The 10,000-nt window shown below is 52.2% G+C and overlaps 1 protein-coding gene across 1 annotated transcript in view; it reads left to right on the forward strand.

The window, feature by feature from the left end:
- grk6 (G protein-coupled receptor kinase 6) overlaps positions 1–10,000 on the forward strand; it is a gene marked incomplete at both ends in the record, with an annotated part of 75,860 nt that overhangs the window by 41,110 nt on the left and 24,750 nt on the right. Inside the window, 2 exons of the mRNA XM_084462668.1 lie at positions 9,079–9,142; positions 9,591–9,731. Coding sequence (XP_084318794.1) covers positions 9,079–9,142; positions 9,591–9,731 — 205 coding nt within the window. The remainder of the gene's footprint in view (positions 1–9,078; positions 9,143–9,590; positions 9,732–10,000) is intronic.

A 10,000-nucleotide genomic window follows, 5' to 3' on the forward strand; every position in this document is an offset into this window, starting at 1 on the left:
ATGTTTGATGGACACACGGACGAATGGATGGAGGGACAGAGGCTGTTTGAATAGCTTCCCCTCCAATTCCATGGGCTGGGGGACAATTTGATTGATTTGATTGGAGCCGGTGGACAGGGCCCCTGGGTGCTGTGGTTCCCGGGCCCCCTGCCTCCCTCCAGACCTGGGTCACAGCGCCGGCCCCCTGCCTCCCTCCAGACCTGGGTCACAGCGCCGGTCCCCTGCCTCCCTCCAGACCTGGGTCACAGCGCCGTCCCTCCAGGCCTGGGTCACAGCGCCGGCCCCCTGCCTCCCTCCAGACCTGGGTCACAGCGCCGTCCCTCCAGACCTGGGTCACAGCGCCGGGCCCCCTGCCTCCCTCCAGACCTGGGTCACAGCGCCGTCCCTCCAGACCTGGGTCACAGCGCCGGGCCCCCTGCCTCCCTCCAGGCCTGGGTCACAGCGCCGGGCCCCCTGCCTCCCTCCAGACCTGGGTCACAGCGCCGGGCCCCCTGCCTCCCTCCAGACCTGGGTCACAGCGCCGGGCCCCCTGCCTCCCTCCAGGCCTGGGTCACAGCGCCGGTCCCTCCAGGCCTGGGTCACAGCGCCGGTCCCCTGCCTCCCTCCAGGCCTGGGTCACAGCGCCGGGCCCCCTGCCTCCCTCCAGGCCTGGGTCACAGCGCCGGGTCCCCTGCCTCCCTCCAGGCCTGGGTCACAGCGCCGGTCCCTCCAGGCCTGGGTCACAGCGCCGGGTCCCCTGCCTCCCTCCAGGCCTGGGTCACAGCGCCGGTCCCTCCAGACCTGGGTCACAGCGCCGGGTCCCCTGCCTCCCTCCAGGCCTGGGTCACAGCGCCGGGTCCCCTGCCTCCCTCCAGACCTGGGTCACAGCGCCGTGTCCCCTGCCTCCCTCCAGACCTGGGTCACAGCGCCGGGTCCCCTGCCTCCCTCCAGACCTGGGTCACAGCGCTGGTCCCTCCAGACCTGGGTCACAGCGCCGGTCCCTCCAGGCCTGGGTCACAGCGCCGGTCCCTCCAGACCTGGGTCACAGAGCCGGTCCCTCCAGGCCTGGGTCACAGGGCCGGTCCCTCCAGACCTGGGTCACAGCGCCGGTCCCTCCAGACCTGGGTCACAGCGCCGGGTCCCCTGCCTCCCTCCAGGCCTGGGTCACAGCGCCGGTCCCTCCAGGCCTGGGTCACAGCGCCGGTCCCTCCAGACCTGGGTCACAGCGCCGGTACCTCCAGACCTGGGTCACAGCGCCGGGTCCCCTGCCTCCCTCCAGACCTGGGTCACAGCGCCGGTCCCTCCAGACCTGGGTCACAGCGCCGGTCCCTCCAGACCTGGGTCACAGCGCCGGTCCCTCTAGACAGGGAATGCAGAGCAGTCCTCCGGGACGCACATGTGAAGGGCGGGCTGTTCTCTGTTAAGATGGGAGGTCTGTTCTCTGTTAAGATGGGAGGTCTGTTCTCTGTTAAGATGGGAGGTGTGTCCTCTGATAAGATGGGAGGTCTGTTCTCTGATAAGATGGGAGGTCTGTTCTCTGATAAGATGGGAGGTCTGTTCTGTTAAGATGGGAGGTCTGTTCTCTGTTAAGATGGGAGGTCTGTTAAGATGGGAGGTCTGTTCTCTGATAAGATGGGAGGTCTGTTCTCTGTTAAGATGGGAGGTCTGTCCTCTGTTAAGATGGGAGGTCTGTTAAGATGGGAGGTCTGTTCTCTGTTAAGATGGGAGGTCTGTTCTCTGTTAAGATGAGAGGTCTGTTCTCTGTTAAGATGGGAGGTCTGTTCTCTGATAAGATGGGAGGTCTGTTCTCTGATAAGATGGGAGGTCTGTTCTCTGATAAGATGGGAGGTCTGTTCTGTTAAGATGGGAGGTCTGTTCTCTGTTAAGATGGGAGGTCTGTTAAGATGGGAGGTCTGTTCTCTGATAAGATGGGAGGTCTGTTCTCTGTTAAGATGGGAGGTCTGTTCTCTGATAAGATGGGAGGTCTGTTCTCTGTTAAGATGGGAGGTCTGTTCTCTGATAAGATGGGAGGTCTGTTCTCTGATAAGATGGGAGGTCTGTTCTCTGTTAAGATGGGAGGTCTGTTCTCTGTTAAGATGGGAGGTCTGTTCTCTGTTAAGATGGGAGGTCTGTCCTCTGTTAAGATGGGAGGTCTGTTCTCTGTTAAGATGGGAGGTCTGTTCTCTGTTAAGATGGGAGGTGTTAAGATGGGAGGTCTGTTCTCTGTTAAGATGGGAGGTCTGTTCTCTGTTAAGATGGGAGGTCTGTTCTCTGATAAGATGGGAGGTCTGTTAAGATGGGAGGTCTGTTCTCTGATAAGATGGGAGGTCTGTTCTCTGTTAAGATGGGAGGTCTGTTAAGATGGGAGGTCTGTTAAGATGGGAGGTCTGTTAAGATGGGAGGTCTGTTCTCTGTTAAGATGGGAGGTCTGTTAAGATGGGAGGTCTGTTCTCTGATAAGATGGGAGGTCTGTTCTCTGATAAGATGGGAGGTCTGTTCTGATAAGATGGGAGGTCTGTTCTCTGATAAGATGGGAGGTCTGTTCTCTGTTAAGATGGGAGGTCTGTTAAGATGGGAGGTCTGTTCTCTGATAAGATGGGAGGTCTGATAAGATGGGAGGTCTGTTCTCTGTTAAGATGGGAGGTCTGTTCTCTGTTAAGATGGGAGGTCTGTCCTCTGATAAGATGGGAGGTCTGTTCTCTGATAAGATGGGAGGTCTGTTCTCTGATAAGATGGGAGGTCTGTTCTCTGTTAAGATGGGAGGTCTGTTCTCTGATAAGATGGGAGGTCTGTTCTCTGATAAGATGGGAGGTCTGTCCTCTGATAAGATGGGAGGTCTGTTCTCTGTTAAGATGGGAGGTCTGTTCTCTGTTAAGATGGGAGGTCTGTTCTCTGATAAGATGGGAGGTCTGTTCTCTGGTTCTCTGGTTCTCTGTTAAGATGGGAGGTCTGTTCTCTGTTAAGATGGGAGGTCTGTTCTCTGTTAAGATGGGAGGTCTGTTCTCTGTTAAGATGGGAGGTCTGTTCTCTGATAAGATGGGAGGTCTGTTCTCTGTTAAGATGGGAGGTCTGTTCTCTGTTAAGATGGGAGGTCTGTTCTCTGATAAGATGGGAGGTCTGTTCTCTGATAAGATGGGAGGTCTGTTCTCTGTTAAGATGGGAGGTCTGTTCTCTGATAAGATGGGAGGTCTGTTCTCTGATAAGATGGGAGGTCTGTTCTCTGATAAGATGGGAGGTCTGTTCTCTGTTAAGATGGGAGGTCTGTTCTCTGATAAGATGGGAGGTCTGTCCTCTGATAAGATGGGAGGTCTGTTCTCTGATAAGATGGGAGGTCTGTTCTCTGATAAGATGGGAGGTCTGTTCTCTGATAAGATGGGAGGTCTGTTCTCTGTTAAGATGGGAGGTCTGTTCTCTGTTAAGATGGGAGGTCTGTTCTCTGTTAAGATGGGAGGTCTGTTCTCTGATAAGATGGGAGGTCTGTTCTCTGTTAAGATGGGAGGTCTGTTCTCTGTTAAGATGGGAGGTCTGTTCTCTGATAAGATGGGAGGTCTGTTCTCTGATAAGATGGGAGGTCTGTCCTCTGATAAGATGGGAGGTCTGTTCTCTGATAAGATGGGAGGTCTGTTCTCTGATAAGATGGGAGGTCTGTTAAGATGGGAGGTCTGTTCTCTGATAAGATGGGAGGTCTGTTCTCTGATAAGATGGGAGGTCTGTTAAGATGGGAGGTCTGTTCTCTGTTAAGATGGGAGGTCTGTTCTCTGATAAGATGGGAGGTCTGTTGAGATGGGAGGTCTGTTCTCTGATAAGATGGGAGGTCTGTTCTCTGATAAGATGGGAGGTCTGTTCTCTGATAAGATGGGAGGTCTGTTCTCTGTTAAGATGGGAGGTCTGTTCTCTGATAAGATGGGAGGTCTGTTCTCTGTTAAGATGGGAGGTCTGTTCTCTGTTAAGATGGGAGGTCTGTTCCCTGTTAAGATGGGAGGTGTTAAGATGGGAGGTCTGTTCTCTGATAAGATGGGAGGTCTGTTCTCTGTTAAGATGGGAGGTCTGTTCCCTGTTAAGATGGGAGGTGTTAAGATGGGAGGTCTGTTCCCTGTTAAGATGGGAGGTGTTAAGATGGGAGGTCTGTTCTCTGATAAGATGGGAGGTCTGTTCTCTGTTAAGATGGGAGGTCTGTTCCCTGTTAAGATGGGAGGTGTTAAGATGGGAGGTCTGTTCTCTGTTAAGATGGGAGGTCTGTTCTCTGTTAAGATGGGAGGTCTGTTCTCTGTTAAGATGGGAGGTCTGTTCTGTGATAAGATGGGAGGTCTGTTCTCTGATAAGATGGGAGGTCTGTTCTCTGATAAGATGGGAGGTCTGTTCTCTGTTAAGATGGGAGGTCTGTTCTCTGATAAGATGGGAGGTCTGTTCTCTGTTAAGATGGGAGGTCTGTTCTCTGATAAGATGGGAGGTCTGTTCTCTGTTAAGATGGGAGGTCTGTTCCCTGTTAAGATGGGAGGTCTGTTCTCTGTTAAGATGGGAGGTCTGTTCTCTGTTAAGATGGGAGGTCTGTTCTCTGATAAGATGGGAGGTCTGCTCTCTGTTAAGATGGGAGGTCTGTTAAGATGGGAGGTCTGTTCTCTGTTAAGATGGGAGGTCTGTTCTCTGATAAGATGGGAGGTCTGTTCTCTGATAAGATGGGAGGTCTGTTCTCTGATAAGATGGGAGGTCTGTTCTCTGATAAGATGGGAGGTCTGTTCTCTGTTAAGATGGGAGGTCTGTTCTGATAAGATGGGAGGTCTGTTCTCTGATAAGATGGGAGGTCTGTTCTCTGTTAAGATGGGAGGTCTGTTCTCTGATAAGATGGGAGGTCTGTTGGACATGTAGCTGTAGCTGGGGCTCAGCAGAGAGGAGTGCTTGCGTGGGTCCACACACACGCACGCGCGCACACACACACACACACACACACACACACACACACACACACACACCCGCACGCACACACACACACCCGCTCGCACACACACACCCGCACGCACACACAGACCTGCACGCACACACACACCCGCACGCACACATCCGCACGCACGCACACACCCGCACGCACACACACACACACCTGCATGCACATGATATTTGAGTTACCGGGGAAAAGAAGCAAACGCTATAGGCTAACGCTACACGGGAGGAGAGCGATATGGTTGTGTGTAAAGTCGGCCTACAAGAGTGCAAATTACACAGCCAGAGAGAGGACCATGCTTGGGAGGAGATAGAGGTGTGTATCGTCAATAGTAAGAATAGAATAGAATTTAATTGAATAGAATAGAACATTTATTTGGCCATGTGTAACAAGTACGGGTACAGGTCCATCAGAATTCTTGTAATCGCTTGTCCTTACAGAATCTTATCAGTGCTGATCAGATCCAGTCCCAGTCCCAGGTACTCAGCTGATCAGTTCCAGTCCCAGGTACTCAGCTGATCAGTTCCAGTCCCAGGTACTAGGTCCCAGGTACTCAGCTGATCAGATCCAGTCCCAGGTACTCAGCTGATCAGTTCCAGTCCCAGGTACTCAGCTGATCAGTTCCAGTCCCAGGTACTCAGCTGATCAGTTCCAGTCCCAGGTACTAGGTCCTAGGTACTCAGCTGATCAGTTCCAGTCCCAGGTACTAGGTCCTAGGTACTCAGCTGATCAGTTCCAGTCCCAGGTACTCAGCTGATCAGATCCAGTCCCAGGTACTCAGCTGATCAGATCCAGTCCCAGGTACTAGGTCCTAGGTACTCAGCTGATCAGATCCAGTCCCAGGTACTAGGTCCTAGGTACTCAGCTGATCAGATCCAGTCCCAGGTACTCAGCTGATCAGATCCAGTCCTAGGTACTCAGCTCATCAGTTCCAGTCCCAGGTACTCAGCTCATCAGTTCCAGTCCCAGGTACTCAGGTGATCAGTTCCAGTCCTAGGTACTAGGTCCTAGGTACTCAGCTGATCAGTTCCAGTCCTAGGTACTAGGTCCTAGGTACTCAGCTGATCAGATCCAGTCCCAGGTACTAGGTCCTAGGTACTAGGTCCCAGGTACTCAGCTGATCAGATCCAGTCCCAGGTACTAGGTCCTAGGTACTCAGCTGATCAGATCCAGTCCCAGGTACTAGGTCCTAGGTACTCAGATGATCAGATCCAGTCCTAGGTACTAGGTCCTAGGTACTCAGCTGATCAGTTCCAGTCCCAGGTACTCAGCTGATCAGATCCAGTCCCAGGTACTAGGTCCTAGGTACTCAGCTGATAGTTCCAGTCCCAGGTACTAGGTCCTAGGTACTCAGCTGATCAGATCCAGTCCCAGGTACTAGGTCCCAGGTACTCAGCTGATCAGATCCAGTCCCAGGTACTCAGCTGATCAGATCCAGTCCCAGGTACTCAGCTGATCAGATCCAGTCCCAGGTACTAGGTCCCAGGTACTCAGCTGATCAGATCCAGTCCCAGGTACTCAGCTGATCAGATCCAGTCCCAGGTACTAGGTCCCAGGTACTCAGCTGATCAGATCCAGTCCCAGGTACTCAGCTGATCAGTTCCAGTCCCAGGTACTAGGTCCTAGGTACTCAGCTGATCAGATCCAGTCCCAGGTACTAGGTCCTAGGTACTCAGCTGGACACTCAAAGCTTCCCATCATCATCATCATCATCTTCATCCGCTTATCCAGGGTCGGGTCGCGGAGGCAGCAGCTCCAGCAGGGGGCCCCAGACATCCCTTTCCCTAGCAGCATCAACCAGCTCTGCCTGGGGAATCTTTAGCCGCTCACAGGCCAGTGCGGAGATGTAGTCCCGCCACCTGGTCCTGGGTCTACCCCGCGGCCTCCTCCCAGCCGGACACGCCTGGAACACCTCCCTAGGGAGGCGCCCAGGAGGCATCCTCACTAGATGCCCGAACCACCTCAACTGGCTCCTTTCGACGCAAAGGAGCAGCGGCTCTACTCCGAGTCTCTCCCGGATGACTGAACTTCTCACCCGATCTCTCAGGGAGACCCCAGCCACCCTCCGGAGAAAACTCATTTCGGCCGCTTGTATCCGTGATCTCGTTCTTTCGGTCATGACCCATCCTTCATGACCATAGGTGAGGGTGGGGACGAAGATAGACCGGTAGATCGAGAGCTTTGCCTTTTGGCTCAGCTCTCTTTTCGTCACAACAGTGCGGTATAGCGACTGCAGAACCGCACCAGCTGCTCCGATTCTCCGGCCAAACTCCCTCTCCATGGTTCCCTCACTCGTGAACAAGACCCCCAGATACTTGAACTCCTTCACTTGGGGTAAGGACTCATTTCCTACTCGGAGCGGACAGGCCACCGGTTTCCTGCTGAGAACCATGGCCTCAGATTTAGAAGTGCTTATTCTCATCCCAGCCGCTTCACACTCAGTTGCGAACCTATCCAGAGAGTGCTGGAGGTCGCAGGCAGCTGATGCCATCAGGACCACATCATCTGCAAAAAGCAGTGACGTGATCCCCAGCTCACCGAACTGCAAACCCACCTCCCCCCGGCTACGCCTCGATATCCTGTCCATGAAAATCACAAACAGGATTGGTGACAAAGCGCAGCCCTGGCGGAGGCCAACACCCACCGGAAAGGCAGACGACTTACTGCCGAGGACCCGGACACAGCTCTCGCTCTGGGTGTACAGGGATTGGATGGCCCTAAGTAGGGACCCCCTCACCCCATACTCCCGCATAACCCTCCACAAGACCTCTCGGGGGACCCGGTCGTAAGCCTTCTCCAAGTCCACAAAACACATGTAGACAGGTTGGGCAAACTCCCAAGCCCCCTCCAAGATCCTTGCGAGAGTGAAGAGCTGGTCGGTAGTTCCACGACCAGGACGAAATCCGCATTGTTCCTCTTCGATCTGAGGTTCGACTCAAAGCTTCCCAAAGAGGCAATTTACTATACCTTCCATCATCTAGCAGTCTATCAGTATCATCCTAATCTATTTGAAATTAAATTCATTAGTAGGACTACAGACAGATGCGCGGGTACATACTATCTGAATACTATCTGAATTGTCATTTCGTGTCGTTGGCTATTGATGTATCAGCTTGTAGGCTAATACAAGTCAACTGGTACAGTAGGCTAAAGCCAACATTTAGCCATCTGGACAAGGTTGGCAAACAAGACCCAATGCAAAAAGAACAGGACAGTATTAGAGTGCTGCCCCAATTTATCCCAACATCTGAACCGATCTCTCTATCGTACATGTGATCGTTGACAGCGACTGATTCAGTTCATTCTGTCTGGGGGAAGAGGACAAGGGTTTCCACTCCATACATGTTCAGGTGGAATGTTCAGGTGGAATGTTCAGGTGGAATGTTCAGGTGGAATGTTCAGGTGGAATGTTCAGGTGGAATGTTCAGGTGGAATGTTCAGGTGGAATGTTCAGGTGGAATGTTCAGGTGGAATGTTCAGGTGGAACGTTCAGGTGGAACGTTCAGGTGGAATGTTCAGGTGGAATGTTCAGGTGGTTTGCAGCACCAGTAACCCTGGCTCAGCGCATGATTAGAGTCTGGTTCGCAACCCCTGCTGGTTTTGCGTGACCAAATTCGAGCTCCCAGTCTGATATTATAGCAGAACCCTATTGTGTTATTAGCTTTCAGAAGCCCTGTGGGGGTCTGAGAGGGAGAGAGAGAGAGGGAGAGAGAGAGAGAGAGAGAGAGAGTTTCAGGAACAGATTATTCTCCCAGACATAATGGCTGCCTCCACAGGCCAGCGGCGCATTACTGAGGCTGTTCCGGCCGGCAGCTCTTAACAGACATTGTAATGGACTTCCCTTCATTCACATGAGCCGCTGAAGCGCCATATCACAAATCAAATAGAGTTGGTCCTCCATGTTGGCGGGTTGGCTGATAGTGTCATGGCAAATGGTAAATGGTAAATATGATAGTGTCATGCTTATTAGTTGTGTTTACACAGGGACCACAAATCCAACAATATGGGAAATTATATTGTGAACATGCACTACTGCAGTTGACTGTTCTTTCCACCTCTCTCTTCTCTCTTCTCTCTCTCTCTCTCTCTCTCTCCCTCTCTCTCTCCCTCTCTCCCTCTCTCTCTCTCTTCTCTCTCTCTCTCTCTCTCCTCTCCCACAGACAACCAGTCACCAAGAACACATTCCGTCAGTACAGGGTATTAGGAAAGGGAGGCTTTGGAGAGGTGAGTCCCCCCCCACCCCCCCCTCTCTCTGTTTATCTCTGTCCGTCTCTCACTCCGTCTTTCTGTCTGCCTCTGTCTCTGTCTGTGACTCTCTCTCTCTCTCTCCCTCTCTCTCTCTCTCCCATTCTCTCTCTCATTATAATTCCGCTGTGATCTATTTCTTCCTCTGATGATGTAGGGTGACTGAAACGTGGTTTTGTTATTTGTTATTGACTGAATTTGTTATTTGTTATTTGTTATTGACTGAAGTTGTGGTGAGATGCTACTCTAGTTTAGTCAAGTCATGGTTTCATCAGAAGGAAATGAATTCAATGGCGCCTAGAACAGGATCAATTGTGTCTTCTCCCCCATCCTCTCCCTCTCTGCCTCCCCTGGCCTCTCTCTCCCTCTCTGCCTCCCCCTTCCTCTCTCCCTCCCTCCCTCCCTCCCTCTCCCTCCCTCTCCCCAGGTGTGTGCGTGCCAGGTGAGGGCCACGGGGAAGATGTACGCCTGTAAGAAGCTGGAGAAGAAGAGGATCAAGAAGAGGAAGGGCGAGTCCATGGCGCTGAACGAGAAGCAGATCCTGGAGAAGGTCAACAGCAGGTTCATAGTGAGTAGAGTCCCACTTTATATATATATATATATATAGAGATATTATAGAGATGAAGAGAGAGGAGAATAGGAGATGAGATATTATAGAGATGAAGACAGAGGAACGTAGGAGATGAGATATTATAGAGATATAGAGAGAGGAGAATAGGAGATGAGATATTATAGAGATGAAGACAGAGGAGAATAAGAGATGAGATATTATAGAGATGAAGAGAGAGGAGAATAGGAGATGAGATATTATAGAGATATAGAGAGAGGAGAATAGGA

The sequence above is a fragment of the Borostomias antarcticus genome, assembly GCF_949987555.1.
Source record: "Borostomias antarcticus genome assembly, contig: scaffold_224, whole genome shotgun sequence".
NCBI classification, from domain to species: domain Eukaryota; kingdom Metazoa; phylum Chordata; class Actinopteri; order Stomiiformes; family Stomiidae; genus Borostomias; species Borostomias antarcticus.